The 19,840-nt window shown below is 38.9% G+C and overlaps 1 protein-coding gene across 6 annotated transcripts in view; it reads left to right on the top strand.

Moving 5' to 3' along the window:
• mbnl3 (muscleblind-like splicing regulator 3) overlaps positions 1 to 17,717 on the top strand; it is a 37,370-nt gene extending 19,653 nt beyond the window's left edge. For 4 of the 6 annotated variants that reach the window (XM_031747570.2, XM_039619419.1, XM_039619427.1 and 1 more), the window contains 4 exons: positions 43 to 282; positions 2,764 to 3,010; positions 8,293 to 8,387; positions 10,941 to 17,717. In XM_031747570.2, the coding sequence (XP_031603430.1) occupies positions 43 to 282; positions 2,764 to 3,010; positions 8,293 to 8,387; positions 10,941 to 10,958 (600 nt within the window). In that variant the 3' untranslated portion in view covers positions 10,959 to 17,717. Of the gene's footprint in view, positions 1 to 42; positions 283 to 2,763; positions 3,011 to 8,292; positions 8,388 to 10,937 lie in introns of all 6 variants that reach the window. The other 2 variants (XM_031747653.2, XM_031747815.2) reach the window with 2 other exon arrangements.
• Positions 17,718 to 19,840: the final 2,123 nt, after the last annotated feature.

A 19,840-nucleotide genomic window follows, 5' to 3' on the forward strand; every position in this document is an offset into this window, starting at 1 on the left:
TGAAAGGTGAATGTTGATTGGTGCTCCCGGCTGCCCTGCCAGGTTTGCAGAGAATTCCAGCGCGGGAACTGCACGCGAGGTGAGAACGACTGCCGCTACGCTCACCCCCTGGAGGCGGGCATGGTGGACTGCAACGAGAACTCGGTCATTGTCTGCATGGACTACATTAAAGGCCGCTGCAGCCGAGACAAGTGCAAGTACTTCCACCCTCCAGCTCACCTGCAGGCCAGAATCAAGGCTGCACAGCACCAAGCCAGTCAAAACACCCCGTCCTCAGGCTTGGTGAGTCGTTCTCGACACTGTACTAATAAACATGAAAATATTCTCATGTTTTTCAGAAGAGAAACATGCGTGTAGGCCAACTGTAAAGCGAGCCCACCTCCACCATACAGCTAAATCCATAATTTGTTGGACAGGGATACAGTTTTTGTTTTGTTGCTCTGTTTAATAACACTGTTGGGTTTAATCAAGATGTAATTGAAGTTTGGACTTTCAGCTTTTATTTCTAGGGGTTTTACAAAAAATTGGCATTAACTCTTTGGGAATTACAGCTTTGCCACCTCCATGTTGGCCTCCTATCTTTTTGTCAGTGCCATTGTCTCCAAACCAACCATCATATCCGGTCTCACTACCATCTCGTAAACCTTCCTTTCACTGTTGCTGCCACAAATCACCCTGACACTCATCTCCACCCACTCCACTCTGCCTGCGCTCTCTTCTTCACATCTTTTGTGCAGTGTTTGTTGCTTGGGATGGTTGACCCCAGGTATTTAAACTCATCCACATTCACTACCTCTGCTCCTGGCAGCTTTATCTATTCCCCCCACAAAATAAAACTCCTAGAACTTTGCAGACTTTTTTTTGACCTTATTGTTCTTTAGTGTAACCAGTGGTTTGCACCTATTGTAAACATTCTGTTTTTACATTCTCTTGATTGTACACCTTGACAGTGATACTTCTATCTTTCCGAGCAAGTTCATGACTTGGTTAAATGTTGGGAAGCTGATTTTCTTAATCATGGAAATAATTCTGTCATCATTTAGTGTTGCTGAGCTGGCCACTGTATTCCTTCTTTTTAAAAATGGATCAGATTGTCGATTTTTCCAGGGTTTTTTTACGTCTCTTTGGGCCTCATATTTAAATTTAAAGTGAAGTTTTTTATGAAGGCACAAGGAAACAGGCCTCACCTGGCGATGACTGGGCTGGATTGGTACCAATCTGTTGTGGTCAAGAGAGAACTGAGCATAAAAACGTAGCTGTGGATTTACTGGTCAGTCTATGTTCCTGCCCTCACCTGTGATCACCTGTGGTCACGAGCTCTGGGTAGGGACCGGACAAATGAGGTCAGAGATACAAGTGTCGGAAATGAGTTTCCTTTTGAAGGGTGACTGGGCTCTCCTTTAGAGATAAGATAAAGAGCTGAGTCATTCGAGATGATCTCAGAGTAGAAGTGTTGCTCCTCCACCTCGAAAGGAGTCAGTTGAGGGGGTTTGGGTATCTGACTAGGATGCCTCCTTTTGAATGATTTAATGTCCTACCAGAAGGAGGCCTGGGGCAGATCGAGGACCCGCTGGAGAGATTACATAGCTCGGCTGGCTTGGGAAAGACTTAGTGTCCCCCTGGATGAGCTGGAAGTGTTGCCTGGGGTGATGGAAGTCCAGGTTTGTCTGTTTAGACTCCTACCCTGTGACATGAACCCGGATAAGCGGTATAGAATGGATGGATGGTGTCTGATCTTCAATCACATCTCGATTGTTTGATTTAAAATCCACTGTGGCTGTTTATAGAAGGCAAAACTACAAATTATGGACCTAACTGTATCTGCTGTTTAAAAGCAGTTCACAAAATAGTTTTTAATTCTATGTTATTCTCTTGATTTGTGTTCCTGAAGCTACAATTTTCAGTTTATCAGGTTCTTGAAGATTATTTGAATACAACAGTTGCTGCTTCTTTTAAAGCTTCCCTGCCAAAGATTCCTGACAGCATATGTGCTCCACACACAAAACACTTATCACTGAAATTAGTTTGCAAGTTGCAGTAAAAAACAGGACAATTCATGTCACGTCAAGTCCAGGCTGTATTAACAGCAGCAGATTTTCCTTTCCTGTACTTCTATATTGTTCAATGATACAATGTAAGATCATAATGTCCTGCTTCAGATAGGATAATGTAGTCTAAACGATTTGTTTTTTTAGCACATTAACTGCTTCTGCTATCCATACGATGCATATCATATCATTCACTACTTTGATTGAAGCTGCCTGTAATGACTAATGCCATCAATGTGAGTAATCTATAGTTACTGAAAGAAGATACAAATCATAAAAGTGAAAGGACTTAGAAAGATCATTTCTAGGTGATTTGGTTTTGGTTTTAGCTTGTAACATTGTTTTATCTTCAGTAAAGAAGGGGATTGCTGCTGTGTTACTTCTGTAGATCAGGAGGGGTCATTCAAACATGCTCCTGCTTCAGCCTCATCCCACATTAATGGCCTTATATATGGGTATAAGGTTTTATACCCATATATCCTGGTTATCTTCCACAGCAGTTTGATGGTTCAGCACCGGCCCCATTAGAAGATGAAATGATAGAAACCCCATTTTGCTCTTGGCTTGACCTCTGGGCTGTCCTTACATCACTTCTGCTAATCTTAGATACTGCACTGCCCTCTTGTGGTGGTAAAAAGCATCCATGTAGGACGGTAAAGCTTGTATTCACCCTGAGATGACACCAGATTAATATACTTTTGTTTTTTTGTTCTAGGGAGAGTGTTTTCTGTACACCCATCACTACCTGCAGGAGCCTGTGCTGAAAGATAACCACTGCTTTCATTCATATGCTTCTCTTCATGGCCAGGGTCTGCCTCCAGGGGCCGTGCAGCCGCTACCAAAGAGGCCCGTCTTAGAGAAGAGCAATGGAGCTGCTGCCACCGTCTTCAATCCCAGCATGTTCCACTACCAGCAAGCCCTGGCTAACATGCAGCTCCAGCAACCAGCCTTTATCCCCACTGGTGAGTCTCTGGAAACATTAGCAACACCAGTGGAAGGTCCCTTGTATTTATAAACCCTCAAACCTTGAGTCCAAGAAGTGGTCTGTGCACACAAACACAAAGGTGGAGGACTGTAGGATGGAAGGAGTTGCTGGTGCAGTGCAAACCGTATGCATGCTGTGTCTGTTCAGGGCATCTGTGCTGTGTAGCGCTTCTCTTCTGTTCCACTGTCTGTTGTGTTGCTTGATTCGGATTTACTCTTGCTTGGCTTGTGATGAGGCCACAGAGTCACAGGACACAGCTTACAGAGACAAACACATTAAAGGCCTAAACCACGAAGCAGGATTAGGATTTTAGTGAGGTAACTTCAGGTTTACCTCTGAGTTTTCAGTCACAAAGGTGGCTCGTTAGTCACTATGGCAGCTAAAGCTGCAAACCTAACCTGCACGTAGGAAACAACCGCTGAATCACTAACCAATTCTCAGGAAAATGACATCATCAGTCCTGGAAAAACAGGTGGACTGATGTCCAGATAGGAGGAGGCTGTGCTTTAGAGAAATATAGATCCTTAAGAGCAACGTTAATGCTCATTTTTATCTAGCAAGCAGTTTTAAAGCCATTTCTGATGTCAGATCCTATTGAACCTTAATGATTGAGCTGTGATACTGATAAGTCAGTTAAATTTTCTATTTGTAGCATTTTTCCAGTCTTTTGTAGCTTTGTCTTCCTTTGTAAAATCAGCTGTTCTGCTGTCATGTTTGTGATTGGTCAGATGCTGCCAACATCGCCTCTTTCATGTGAACCTGCTCCTAGATAGATTGAGGAAACCTCGGGTTTACTTGTGGAGTTGATAACCACTTTGAGCCTGACTGCTGATTGTTACGTTCCCCAGGAAGTCTGGGGCGAATCCGGGGAAGTAACAATAAAAGTATCTGGAAACAAGGAAGCAAATTTAGCACAAAAATAAATTTTTTTAATTACAATTAAACTGAGTCGACAAAGCTACCATCACCAATTAAACAGAGAAGCATAACAGTACCTAGAAGTTTGACCAACTTCTGGGTTTTGTATTTTTTCGCCACTGAAAAAATAAAACAAATCGCATCCTTGACTCAAAATATGGGGTTATTAATCTTAACATTTCAACTTAGCTTACAACTTGAGAAAATAACTCAATATTTTGAATTATGACATCAAATCTTTGAGGTAATAACCCAACATTTTGACCAATGGATGACAAGAAAAGTTCCACAGTTTTGACCTAGAAACAGGTTAACATAAAAGTTGCTTCACAAAGGATGAGTGTCCAGAAACAGATAAGAAAAATATATCCTGGGTGTGTTGAACTTGCTTTGTAGTTCAGACCTTAGATGATCAGTATGCGGTAATTCTGCTGCACTGATTATTAGCTGCAAGGGTTTAAGACTCTTTTAACCTGGGCAAGAGTCAGCAGACGAGTATATTTTCAAATATGCTACATCTCAGGGAAAAGATAAAGTTGACATTATAAGAGATAAAACATCACGGTTTGATATGAAAACCTTTGTACATGTGTGTTGACATGAACTGGTGAGGTATAAACCCTGAAAAAACATGATGGGGAATGTAAAGAAACAATGGTTAGTGAGAGGCTTGAAGGCTGTCAGGCATGAATTATCGATGAGCCAAAACACCCACATACTGCACTTACTGTGTGCTCGAGGGAGAGTACATGTGCACATACACACTTGGCATGCAGTTTTTAATTCCTCAATACTTGAATGCCATTTTCTTCTCTACAGCATTTAGAGTTTTAAGGTCCTGTCTCTGCTTTAGCTGAAAGCGATGGGTGTTTGCACTTTCACTTTATCAGCTGCTTGCATCAGTGTGTCTTTGTGTGACGGTACACATTGTGCACTAACTCCATGTTGCTTGCTTGTGCTGCCTGCTCTAACCTAAACCTGTGGACACGCCTTTGTCTGCTCTCTCTTCTTCTTTGCCTTAACTTTTGCTGTCATCTGTTTCTTGTTTTATGCACATGTTTGTACAAAATGTGACCAATCATAGGATTGGTGTGTTAGGGTTACCATGTTTTGCCCAGTTAATTATAAATTGTTTAGTTCATACAGGTGCAGTTGAATTGATTAGCAGGGATTCAAGTTCATGCGTCTTGTGTTTTATGTGAAAAAGTTGTCCTTTAGGGGAATGAAATTTCAAAAGCAGACAGACCTAAACCTGGAAGTGTTACATGGACGATGACTTTCTATTTGTAGCATAGTACATGGACTATGCGTTATTTAATCAAAACCAAACTACTGGATGACCTGAAAATGAGAACCGACTATTCTCAGTTGCTGAAGTCAAACACTGATTTTCTCCATCCAGTTTAACAAACAAGTCTTAAGTGCAAGTGTTTAATCATTTAAGCATTTGGATTTACATGAACTGTGCCAGCTCTGGTAGCTCAGACTGCTGGGAAAGCAGGGAGTGGAAAAAAACCTCATCAGCTTCCTGTCAGTGTCTGTACTCACAGATTAAGGGACCTCTTTTTGGCTCACCACACAAGGACCCCACCTGCACCACCCTCCTTAGAGCTTCCAGAAGCTCACTTCAGGGCTGAAGTGTGCAAGCCGGTTTAGAGGAAGGTTTTACAGATTTTCTTTTAAATGCACGAAACAAATGTTCACTAAACTGATGTTGGAAATATTAGAATATTGTAGTTTAACCATGGAGGATTAGACGATGTGTGAGGTCAATGCTGTTCAGGATTACATAACAGTGGAACAGCAGCAGACTGATGCAGGGTTTTTATTCAGATAGTTTAGGGATGAGCTACCAACAGTGATGAGAAGCACAGACACACGATTCACTCGGTCCGTTTATCTGAACTGAAAATCTGGTAGATTAGAATCACAAAAGGTTTGCTGAAGATGTTTAGTCATGCATACATCTGTGTGTGTGTGTGTGTGTGTGTGTGTGTGTGTGTGTGTGTGTGTGTGTGTGTGTGTGTGTGTGTGTGTGTTTCCTAACTTCAGCTCCACCTTTATTACATTCCCCAGCGCTACATGCTGATATTAGGACGTAAATTTAATACGTTTGGAGCATAATTTTGACATAAAAGAAAAAAAGAAGCAAAATATTTTCATGTTTCTTTGCTGTTATAAATTACAGTAAAATACATTTTCAGGATGGTCCGAGTCCCTCTCTGGTTTTGTTTTTTGGGGTTTTTTTGCTGAATTTTGTCCACTTTAGTCTCCAGCCTAAAGCAGACTGCATTTCTATAACGGTGGGGAACTTTGTTTGTGCTTTTGCTTACCTCACTTGAAAATGTAAAAAATTTAAGCAGAAGAGGTAGTCTCACTTTAGTGCAATATATGGGTCAATACATGGGTATGGTTGCATGAAAAATTAATCAGTGCCTTCCACATGATCCCCTCAGAATGAGCTGGGGGTTCTTTACATGCAGTAAAAATATCGAGATTTTGGCTTTTGGATATCAGATTGATTTGATGCCCTTTTTAACAATGCTTAAATGTCATAAAAATGTTGTAGTGCCAAGGTCAGGGAAGTGGAGGAAAATGGAATGAATTAAAAAGGGTCAAAGTTCAACCTGCACAGCATACATCTTTAATGGCTTTAAAAAACGAGAATTTGTTGCACAAGTTTGAATTTATTGGGGATTTTCTCTAATCCGCACAGGTAAACATACACTCTCAGTTATATATACATGACAAACCCGCTAATTCTTGGTTAAATATACCTTAACAGATTCAACCTCAACCAAATGCTTTTAGCAGTCATCAACAAGCAGCTGCAAATTTCAGTCAAGCCTGAAGGTGTTGCTCTGTGTTGGGCAGTCCAGTGAGTGAGCAAAGAGAAACTACCAGCCCAAAATTACCACAACGTTCATGCCCATGATGAGTGTATGAAAACTTCTGACTACAACTCTACATTTCTCATAATGCAACCAAAAAATAATTTCATTATATCGTTCCTACTTGCTAAATGTACAAATATAACATAAAAGCAATAACAGTGTTTGGTGTCCCTCCGCTTCATGTATGACGACATTAATCACAGTGTATACATCCTCACAGTCCTCAGTAGAGCTGTAATTAAGGAGCTGGGGTGAAAACACCAGCTTGAGTGTCACAGTGCCGATCTATTGTATAATGAATCCACAAGTGGATGTTGTCAGTGTCCAGCATCCTGCCATAGATTACAGAAGTGCACATCCTGTCCAGGGTGACAGGTCAAGGAAAACACAACAATCAAGTAACTAATCATGCCGGAAACAATACAAAATCAATATAAAACCTCTTTTAAAGTTACATTGATAAAAGTACAATTAAAAGCAAGATATTAGATTAAATGTGACAAATTCAGTTCTTGTTTAGGCTGAAAAGCTCCACCACGTCCAAGGTATGAATCAACTATATGTTTCTGTGGAGCAGTGAGATGATGACCTTATCACCTCTGGGTGTGAGAGATGCTTTTTAATGTTGCTGCAGAGCCACAGCTATGCTGTGTATGATGATGGACAATAGCACAGTGCATGTTTTGTGTACATATTTCAGTCTTATGTTCATATATGTGAGTTTGGTTGGTCTGACACACACCAGTTGAGAATCTTAATAGTATTATCCATCTTAGACAGCATGTGTGCTGTTTTCAGACTTGCTGGTTTCCACAAGTAGTCAACCAAACTTTGATTTGTTCCAGTGCCTTTCGTTTAGTTAGTAATAATAATAATAATAATAATAAAAAGCGAATCAAATGAGGATAAAAATGGACTAGAACTTTAAGTCTTTAGCACCTTTAGCTCAGGACTTCAGAGCAACGATAAAATATGATTGCCACTAAATCACTAAATTCTCCGGATTTCTCTTACATTGTAATTGAAAAGAATAAAAGTATTTCTTATGGATCATTTGCTCTCTCCATACACATTCTCCGTCCATTCAATACAATTATCAGATACTCCAGTCTGATTAGATTGTATGACTGTGTATTGCTTTGTTTGTTTAACTGCCATTTTGTTGGTGAGCAATTAATTTTTTTTTTTATTTTGTATCCTGTCGGCTATTCAAATATGTATTTTTTTTCCCTTTTATCTCTGATTTTGTTTGCATGTGTCCTGGTACTTGTTCAAATTCATCCTGGCAATATCACTTGACTTGTGCCATGACTTTTGATCCTACACATTTTGCCATGGTAACCATATCATTCCTGTTCCCCCTCCCCTCCCTTCCCCTCCCCTCCCTTCCCTCCTCCCCGCCCATATCCTCGTCCTCTGTCTTTCGTCTGACTCGCCCGAATAAAAGTTCCCATGATGCACGGTGCCACCACCTCCACTGTTTCGTCGGCCTCGACCCCAGTCACCAATGTTCCTTTCGCTGAATCTGCCGCCTCGAATCAGGTTTGCTCTTTCATTTCAGTCCTCTTTTGATTTTAGCTCTGTAGGATCTGAGTCCTGTTCACTGTCTGCCTGTAGTGTCACGTGTTATCTTCACATTTCATCTCTCCTCACGTTTCTGTTTCTTATGATGCGAGCAAATGAAAACAACTCGTTTTGAGAGGAATCTTGAAATAGACAACTGTTTTCATCTGAGTGTCTTTGTTTGGTGTTGAATCACATCATGCCTGTCTCAGTCGTTACTGTGTGCAGTATGTGGCCTGGCATTAAAGCATGCCAGCTCTCATCTCTGTTAAAAAAAAATATATATCATATAAAAATAAATGTTTGCAGCCAAACAGTTACTTAATTTGCTTGGATACAACTTACCAGTCAAATGATTTAGGGCACCCTCGTTATTTAAATTTGTAGTAAACTTGAATGGTACAAAGGTCAGCAGGTCACCAGCAAAGGAAAAAGGAAAAGAAAAAAAAAGCTTTAGCTCATCACAGAAAAGGGGAAAAAATGCGTCAATCTTTTAAAATCAAGTCTAAGTTTAAGAAAACTGGTTGAACTACAGTTTTCCTGCAGCTCTGTAAGTTAATGAATGCACCCGTAAGTGTCCCAACTTTTCTCGAATACTAGAAACCCTTGGTCTGTACGGGAACAATCTACACCCTCTGATGCATCGTTAGCCCTGAAAAGCCTGAACTGTGAAATAATGGCCAGAAATGTTTTATTCTTTTTGAAACTAGAGCATTTATTGAACCTTCTGACAAATTAAAAAAGAAAATAAATATCAATTTGCTATATGTGGTATGTTTTATTGCTTAAAACATTTTTTTTGAGAGGGAATAAAATAACACTGATGATGTAGACATCTCAAAAACTCACAAAAACTTGTGTATCAAATATAATACAGGGTTGAAGCAATCTTGGTCTGCAGTTTATCCCACAGCAGCACAGAGGCCTGAAATATCTGAAGAAACAAACTGGACAGAGATTTAAACTTCGTTTAACCAGACAGGTCAACCCATAAGTGCATCGATGTGTGCGCCACTGTGGGAAGACCGGTACAACACAGACGTTACAAGAGATATGTGATCAACAACACAACAAGATGAAAAATGCTTGTTAAAACTTAATTTCGGCACAAAATTTTAAGCAGTTTTTATCAAATTTGCCTCTTCATTCTTTATGTGTGTTTTCTTTTATGTCCCAGTGATTACTGAAATTAAAGCCCAGAGCCCACCTAACAAGTGAAGGAGTCCTGGTTTGATCCCAGGAGGAGATCCAGATCCCTTTGGGGTTGCAACAGGAAGGGTATCCAGAGTAGAAAATCTGCCAAATTAAAGCTACCTGCTGTGGTGACCTCTTATGAATAAGGAAACAGCTGAAAGTGGCCACAGTGCTTCACAAATTTGTTAGACCACCTGTCAAAACACCAAAAAAAAGCACAAATATTTTAGAAATCTGTCAAAAACTTGGTTAAAACTAAAAATTATGTTTTTATTTATTTGGCAAACAACAAACTGAATTCACGTTTTTATTCCCAAATTTGAGCCAGCACACTTAATCAAGCATTAGATAGCATTCAACCACCAAAACTAGTAAATAGCTGTAATTTACCATCTCAATCAAAAAATAATAATAATGTGCTTTACTAATTCTTTCTGCTTTTTTGTAAAGCAGTAAATTTTGTATTTTAGCAATAAAAACATCACTTTGATTGAAGAGCTTGCACAAACTGAAGTATTAACCATTACAGAGACTTAAAAAAATGAATGTAGTAATTACGAATACTAGGATTTGCTTCTAGAAAGACCACAAGTGCACATGGCTGCTCGTAATCTCCATAAATTATTTGCTCAGAGTGCACTGAGATATTACACAATGTAATTGCCCTTAATATGTATAGAAATGAGAGCGCTATAAAATCCTTTGACTGGTGGTGTTTGCTGCTTTTTGTTTGCTACTTACAGCTGAAACAGAAATCTGCTTGCTTTGATTTTTATGAAACATGATGGGGATTTTGATTGTCAAAACCAGCAGGAAAAATGTTTCACATTTAAGATGAAATCACATGTGGCTTGACTCTACTATGCAGCTTTAATGGAATTTACCTGAAATGAACTAAATTTGCATTCTTTCGGTTTACCAGCATCATACCAGGAGATGATTTTGAACTAACCTGCTGCTACTATGGATGAGTGCATAACTAGTCGACTAGGCATTGAGACATCACCACCAAGCACTAGTCAATTAAAGGGCTTAGATTTTGTAAACTTTCGTTCCTGAGATTTTACACCCCACCCTCTCTCTTACGTGAAGATTCAAACAAGCAAACAAGCAAAGGTGTAAAGTGAGCTGAACACACATTCAGCATTAACATCTATAAAAACAACCTCAGTGCTAACTTGACTATTTGCTTTGCCCATAATTTTAAAAGATCATCATAATTAGGCACAGATATCAGTATAAAATAATCTGCTACAGAGGTTTGCCTGCACATGTTTGCTTCTGTAAGAACTCACAGCTCCTCCTCCTCCTCTTCCTCCTCTCTCTCTCTTCCAGTAGACCCCTCGGAGCTTCTGACTTCAGATCCGGTGGAGCTCCAGTGCATTCCCATGGAAACCCATTTCTGCCCCGTCCCCAAACTGCTGGTGGCGGCTCCTGTGGCACTAAACTCAGTAAGCCTTTCCCGAAACCCCAGTTAAAGTCCCGTAAACCCCGAGCACTGCAGCAAACATGTGCCTCGCCCACAGTGCACACCGACTGATATCATGTTGTGAACATAAGAGAGCTGCGATGGTTCATGCAATACAGACCTGGACGTATTACCGTTGCTTTAAAGCAGCCACCCTGATGCATAATGACTCGATCGGGCCGAGCAATAGAGCTCCCTCGTCCTTACAGCCATACATGCCCACACCTTAAAAGTGCAGCACTCGTGCGCACACATAAACACACACACACACACACACACACACACACACACATATATTCAAGACTAAATGCCCTTTATGGGTCGGAGCCATCACACGAGGCCACCCAACACATTTGACTGTTCCAAAGTCAGAAACTCTGAGAAGTTCATTGTAGAAAATTCAGACGGACCAGCCGCCGGTCTCCAACCATGACGCGCTGTCAAAGTGAAAGAGTGTTTCATATCATGTCACGTTTACGTTTGAAGATGAGTGCAAATGTGACGTTTGTGTTGTACGACGTGTACCGCTCAGTCTGTCATCATGGTCTCATCTTGCCTGGTGATACATCAGTAAGGGGTTGTTGTTCATTTGTTTGTGCCTTTGATTTTTTCTGCTCAGCTGCAGAGGAGACTTAGTGTCCCAAAAATAATTCAAAAGAAGAATTAGTTACGTAAATAGAGTGTATTAGCCTGTAGCTGCTATTGGGATAAAGTCTACTGGTTACAGCGAACAGCTCTTAAAATGTATATTAGAGTTTTCTAAATGCAATGAATGATTCGTCCCCCTGTTTTATTGAAAAATATAGACCAGGTGAGAGTAACTTAGTATATAATTACTTCTTATAAAGAAGATGGGATGAGGGATATCTTTAGCATGTGTTAAATAAACTGCCTTAAAGCAGCTGAGGTCATGTTCTCTATGTAAGGGCCCCTCTCTGTATAGTACTCTCCAGTAATAGACCAGACAGCTCCAGTCATTGAAACTGATAAACCTGAGCTGTGAAGCTTCTTGAATCGTGATTTCCGATCAGTGATTGTTTTTCCTTTGTGATGGGTAACTGTGTAACGACTAAAAAAGGAAAGGTTCGTCCCGTTTCCTCTGTGATTTGAAACCCGAACACCAGGCTTTGCTCGCCGATTCTGTGTGTGTTCAGCTCGCCTGTACTCTTATTCAAAACAAAATGCTATTCCTGAGTCAGATCTGTGACAGAGTTTTATAAATGCCACTTAAACTTTTACACCTGATGTCAGTTATTGCACAAGATGGAAGCGAGATCGGTTTCCTTTTGTTGTGCCTAAAGTCTGCGGTATATGCAAGGAACTGCCCGTTTAATGCAATATCTGGATAAATCCTCCAAATAAATGTTTCCCTCTCTAATGCAGAGATGTATTTTAAAAGGCTGTTTGTTTGTGTAATTATCTCCTTTAATGTGGCTTTTGGACTAAATAAGTGGCACAAGATTTTTATGTTTTATGGCTCTGCAGGGAGAAAGCTTGGAACTTGAAAATGTCCTGTCTGACTTTAAAATGTCATGTCTTTCTACTGCTGTCCTGTTTGTCAAAAACGACGAGACTCTAAATGTTCTTATAACCAGAATCAAGTTGTAGAAAAGGATGAACAATTCTCATGCTTGATGTCTGATGGTGAAAAAAATTTTATTTTATTTTTTTTTGGCTTTCGAATGTGTAAGGAATTGCTTTGTAGGTGTGTACAAAAAAATGAACTTAACAGCTTTGGAAACTGGGCTGAAATCACTTATATCCAAATTCAAATGTGCCTCTTTCAAGTCTCCTCAAACAAAACTGTCAGTACACTGTAAGACCAGACCAGTGCTCAAAGACAGATGTGTTATTTGGTACATTATCATAATAGGAAATCACATTTGTATTAGTTTCTTCTCTGAGACAGCTGTGCTGTCTTACTGTTAATGTAAGGAAATAAATCAGAGAGTTGTGTGCATACATACGTGTGTCAGAAAAGACGATGGATCACATATTTGGTTAATTGTAAATGCTGCAGATATTACGACATCCCCCATTGAACATTATTCATTTTAAATAATGTTAATGTGTCGTGAATGTATCTAATGCAAAAACTTTACACATGCCCTTCTAAAAGACAGGCATGCTGAAATGTAATGGTTCACTCTATATAGACTATTTCAGAGGTCACATACTGTAGGTACCATGATGAAACTGTGTTAAGACATATTAAAGTATGTGTATTGTTATATAGATTTATATTTAATGTTAATGGGTGGTGTGACTACTTTTAGAAATATCTTTCACTGTCAGAAAAGGTAGAGCAGACTGCTGTACTCTTTGAAGTACAAATGTACACAATTCAGGTACATTTCAGTACCATTTATTGCTAGTCAGTTTTTCTACCCCGACCCTCTGTAGTATCCAAAGCACTATAAACAAAGCATATTATCATTAGGCAGAAAGTCAGCATGCTACCTTTTTTCTCACATGTATTTCCCTTGTGGTCCCAGTACTGCAGCCCTGATTCTGTTAACTTTTGGTGTGGAAAGGCTTTGTGGAGACATAACTGTGCAGAAAACCCACCCAGCCAGAGCTGCAAGTGCAGCACCAGGTATAATCCTGGGATTAACCCTCATTTTGGGCGTGTAAAAGCTTTTTCCTCCTTACCACCTGCATGCCCCAAATAAGAGAGGTGGCGTATTTGTGGCAGTTTAAGAAAAAGTACACATATCTGCTTACTTTTTTTAAAGACAGAAGATCTGAGCTGCTCTTATGTTTCTGTGTTAATACTAAGCTTGAAAGAGCTGCTAGTTAACACAGAGAAAAGGCCAGCACACCTTAATAAACAGTTGTGCAAAAACAACCACGTTACACATTGTGACTGCTTGAGAACAGTGAGGTTACCAGGCAACCAACAATATAACCCAGATGGATTGTAAACTGTTCATGAAGAAATAATTACAGGAGGAAAACATCTACAAAACTACGGAGTTTATGTCCATTTTAAAGATTAAATGTGTGATCTTGTATGGAAGGTGTTTACACCTTTTAGATAACTAAAAGTTAGCTTTTGGATAAACTGTGTAATGTTTGTAATAACTTAAGCCAACTTAAACAAGAATAGAGTGCCCTCTATAAGTACGTTAACAGATATTATTGACAATTTATGCATCTGAAGTTGATATTAAAGCACAACAATGAGACAAAACAATAGGTGGCTTTAGCTCTTATATAGAATATAAGTAAGTAAGTAAAGTTTATTTATAAAAGCACTTGTCACAGAAAATAAGTTATAAAGTGCTTGGCAAAAAAATAGTCTAAAATAAATAAAAACTGGGAAAAATCACAATAAAATATAATAGAAAATTATAGACGTATAAGTAAATGTCATCTGCATAGAAACGATAAGAAATTTCTGTAAAACCCTGAATGATGCCAGCTACAGTAAGAAAGCAGAAAGAAAATAATAATTGGCCCAGGATTGAGCCTTGCGTTTATCTGAGCCTTGCAAATAAATAAGAAGAAAGTCAGTCAAATGGAAAGCATAGCTCTACTAAGGAAAGTATCATGGTCGACAGTATCAGAGGCTGCACTGAGGTCAAACAGACCGAGCAGAGAACAAATCCCTACATCAGAAGCCGTATGAAAGCATGTTTACTGAACAGCGAAAAGTTAGCCTACAGTAAACGCTACTGAACTGGTCTACAAATATCAAGATGCATAACTATCTATTTATGTGCTGTTTGTGTATTAAATAGCACATAATAAAAGCTAAAGCCAGTCTGTATTTTATCTCATGCAATGCTTTCATCCTAAAATGCTAAAACAGAGGTTTAAAATATCTATTTCAATCTGCAGTTTACATACTTTTAGAGGACACCTTATTTGTAATAACCTAATACCAGATAATTTATCTGTGTAGCTCCACTTTGTATGGAAACAGGCTAGTGCCCCATACAGCTGGTTTAAGCTTCATATTTACTATACAGACATAAGAGTGATATAAAATCTTGTGAATAAGTGTATCTCCCAAAATACTTGAATAAAGTATTTTTAAAGTATAGCTGACTTTCTATCTGCATGGTGGATCAAACAGTATGTAGGCTCATAGCTGTCTCTATGAACCTGATGATCAGAATGTCCAGACAGGTCCCTTTTTCTAAAGACTAGCTTCGTCCAGCCAAGAGAATCCCCTCCTTAAGTGACCCTACCCGTAACATCAGTATGCCTTCACTGACAACCGTCCAGCTGGAAAAACAGAATACTTGATTAATAAACTGTGCCTCTCGAGGGCATTTGAGGTTTTTAAATACATTTAAATGTATCTATTAAGGCTCAAGAGTGTATTAATTTGAGGATTGTGGAGCACCATGAGAAAAAAAAAAAGTTTTTACCTCTTAATTTTGTTCCCTCATTCATTCTCTTGTACTTGATTAACTTTGGGCCTGGTTGTAATTTTTTTTTCCACACGGTCCTGAATCATAACTGTTCAACGTGTGCAGAGCTCTGATCTTCGCTGTCCTGTGATCAGATCCTTCAGCATGTGGACACAGTTAACTCAGTCCTGAGAATACAAACAAAGGGCCTTAATCCTTGATCATATGTGACAGCTGTGTATGAAAATGTATTAAATGTAAGATTTTTTTTTCTGACATAAAAAAAACTCGGCATGAAAATAATAATAACAATAATGATAACAAAAAAATCATTTATATGTAGTTAATAGTTTGTGTAGACCAATATGAAAAACATTATGATATGAAAATCGTTTGTACACAATGATGGAGTCATTGTTAATGGTAATAGTTGCTGTTGCTATGGCAACAAAATGACAACATGGCTACCTTTTTATTATCCTAATAGTGATTTTTTTTCCACAATAATTGAGATGACATACAGCACTAACTTATCCGAAAAGGGAATGTCTAATTATTAGTTTGTCTTGTTGCAACGTGATTGAAACAACTTAAATCCTTGTAATATCCAAAGGTCCTTAGGGGAGATCAGGCGTTTATTTTGTTTTGTTTATTTGACGTTCATTTTATATTTAGGTTTTTTTCTTCTTGTACATGGTGTTTTTGAGAAATAGGAATGAACTCTGGCTTTTAGAGCAAACATCTGTCAGGGAGGTAAAGAGGCCCTTGGACTAACTGGAAGATCTTTTTCTGTGGAGGCGAGCAGTTTTTGCCGCTTGCCTCCTGCAGACTGAGAGATCTGGCTCTACTTTTGGCCAAGAAGGTGGTCTCGAGGTCTCTTACTGCCCAGCTGTGCTGGGTGATGTCGATCCTCACTGAGGTGTATACGAATGTGTGATGTTCACCTTGTTTGCACTTATGTACATAACTATGTCAGAATACTCAAAATTTATTTTGAATAAATACAGATAAAAGAGTCAATTAAAAAAAATCTAATCAATATATTGTTAACGATATGTCTATTGTTTTCTTACATCTGCCCTTTTGTTTGTTGCTAGAGCCCTGTTCTTTGCTAAGCATGGCACTGCCTAGCTGTAAACTACAAATGATTTGCTTTAAAAAGCTCTTTTTTTCAGTTCAGTTCAGTTGATTGATCCTCTGTGGTTTAATAATATGCGACCCTGACATCAAACAGGAGAGGTGGATCATATGTAAGAACCTAATCTGAGCAGATGACATGCAGACACATTCCTCTCTCCAGTAAAGCACCGAAATAAAGCACAGAGTAGCTCCATCTGCAGGCTGAAAAACAAAATAGGAGCCGATATTAAATCTGACCACAGAGGAACAGAGATTTAAATTCTCCTTCATCTCTGTCATTTTGTAATTTTTTTTTAAACTCTCCTGTTTCCTGTCATTAACCAAAACAACAATAAATCTGAATTCTCCTCAGGATTTTAGACTAAATTGCAAACAAACGGCTTTTCCAATATTTTCCTCTCCCAGCAGCAGCAGCATCCTCACATGACTCTGGTTCTGCTGATTTGAACATGTGATGCTCTTTATTTGCCCCCAAAGCCAGCGATTTTGTTGCCATGGCACTTCTCCTAGTGTCGGACTGACTGAGTCATCCTGGAGAATCGGTTCACAGCCCTCTGACTGTTGAATATTGACTTCAAAGAGTTTGTGAGCAGGGACGGGTCTCTGAACGACGTGTACCCACAACTCACCAAAGCTTCTCTACTGACTCACCAGCTCCCCTCATCATTGCTGTCCCAGTTTAAGTACATGCTGTGGATTTTAAATCACTGTATTGTTACGATTCATTTTAGTTGTGATTGTGCCTTTAATGTGCAAACTGGACTTTTAGGTTCTACATCTCACTGACTAAAACCGCCACGTGAACTGAGCGTGTGCCAATCATATCAATTTAATTACATCCTCTGTTGAGTCCACAACTTATTTTTTAAATTGGGTACAATCGCCGACTGAACGACACCCCGTGAAAGATGATGAGGGCCAAAGACTGTTCAGGACTAAGCCATAAAAAACTCTGACACTCTTGGGCAGACTTGAACGTGACTGCTGTTTCTTTGTTTCACTCTGTTTTCTGCTTGTGGTGCTTGTATGTGCTGCTGTGCTACATGCCAATTTATTTTGCAGTGTATAGCTAATTATGAGTAAGTTACTGTGCCTATGATGAGTTCTGCAATTTCTGTTTGACCTAAATAAAACACTTCATTGTGATCCTCTTGTGTGTTTTTTCTTTTTGTCTCCTGCATTGCAGACATACACATACAGCAAAAGAAGTATATAAACCACAACTTACACCCTGAACATCTGGTAATGCCCCTAAATGTGCATATATAGCCTCAAAGGACCCCTTTATGCAACAACTGTTAATAATTAAGACTACAATAACACACATGCATCTCACGGGGTTATCTGTATATAAAGTGTTTTGGCACCCTGGAAAGAACTGTTAACCTTTCACAAAAGAGAAATCAGGTCATTGGGATGGAGATGAAAATATTATGGGGTTAAATTTATTCAAGCATAGGGTATAGACACACTGGACATTTTGTTAGGTACACCTTGCCAGTACTGGGAACTGGAAACATTCCTCAGGAATGTTGTAGCCTCAAATCCTGGCCTCAGTTTCCTGTTCTTAGCTGACAATACTGGCACCTGATGTGGACTTCTGCTGCTGTAGCCCATCTGGGTTCATAGATGCTCTTCTTCCTTGGTTGTAACTTGTGGTTATTCGAATTACTGTTGACTCTTATCAGCTTGAAGTAGTCTCGCTATTCTCCTCTGACCTCAGGTATCGACAAGGTATTTTCCCTCAGAAAACCATGCTCTGTAAACCCTGTGATTGTGTGGGAAAATCCCAGTAGATCCACAGTTTCTGAAATACTCAGACCAGCCCATTCATGCCATTTTCAAAGTCCCTTAAATCACAATTCTTCCCTATTTAGATGCTCAGTTTGAACCTCAACATGTCAATACACTGAGTTGCTGCCATGTTATTGGCTGATTAAATATTTGTGTTGATTGAGGAGTTTAAAGGTATACCTTATGATCTCCCCAACAACATATAGTTTAAATCAATAAAATAGTCTATAGCTCAATAAAATTAAATAAAACAGGATCAAACAATTAACTCAAATATAATAAGGTAATATAACTATGCATTACAATAAGAAATGCAAAATGGCTTACTAAAGACAGTATGGCAAAAACCAGATGAAATTAAAGTTTCTTAGATAACAGAGTGCAAAGTGTGATGAATGATGCAGTTTTGAAATTAACTGCATTGTAGAGAGTCACTGTCTTCAGTATGCAGAATTAATCTGAATTAGCAGACCACTAACTTAATCTATTGCAGTAAAAAGCACTATAATAAAACTTAAAGCTATTCAGAGAATGTCTTCCTAATATAAATATAAAAACAGGAATCGAAACTGCTCTCAGAGGAAGTGAGGATGACCAGCTTTCCTATGCTGCTGATGTAAGACTGCAACGTCTGAATTTAGACTGTGTGACATCCTCAGTAACAAGGAGCAATGGTCAAGATGGACCTGCAGCTGATTCATTTTGTGGCTGTTTCTTTAAACAAACTCTTCTTCATATAACAGCAGCATTGTGATTGCACATTAAACCAATCTGTGCTCACAACGTCCAGTCTTGGTGTTTTTCACATCGTGTACTAACACACACCTATGCATCAGTGAAGCTAATCCCCTGGAGGATAGTTTGTAACTTTGTGGGAAAGTAAATGAAACCACTTCCTGTGACAAAAATCTGCTCATTTAGATCACTTGTGTGAATAAGATAGGTCTGTATGATAAATCGCTAAATATGTAGGTTAGCAATTATCATTATTATTATTATTCTGCATTCAACTAAATGATAACAAAATTGAAATGGTAACAAATTGTTTATTATGTATGGACATAACATTAGCTCATCACTTGAGCTGGGTTACTGTTTTATGCTTGAATGACTTAAAGGTCAGTGTAAAACAGTTTTTAAAAATTTTCATCTGAAAATGTTTAGGTACAAGGACTGGACTGAAAATGAGTGAAAAAGAAAAAAGATTTTCTTCAAAAAGCCTGGAGAGCTATTTAGGGGCGCATTTAAAAAAAAAAACTAATTTAAAGGAATAAGGGGTGGCTCAAGGCATTTACACAATACTGTATTTAAATAAATAAATAAATAAATAAATGTCAAGGAAAGAAAATGATCCAGTCCCCGCGACCCAGAATTGGACAAGCGGAAAACATGGATGGATGTTAGAAACGAAAAATCCTAATTTTCTGTAACGCTTTTCTGTGCTTTTATTATGAAAACCGTCGCAGCGGAAGTCT

The sequence above is a fragment of the Oreochromis aureus genome, linkage group 2 (genome assembly GCF_013358895.1).
Source record: "Oreochromis aureus strain Israel breed Guangdong linkage group 2, ZZ_aureus, whole genome shotgun sequence".
Classification (NCBI taxonomy): Eukaryota; Metazoa; Chordata; class Actinopteri; order Cichliformes; family Cichlidae; genus Oreochromis; species Oreochromis aureus.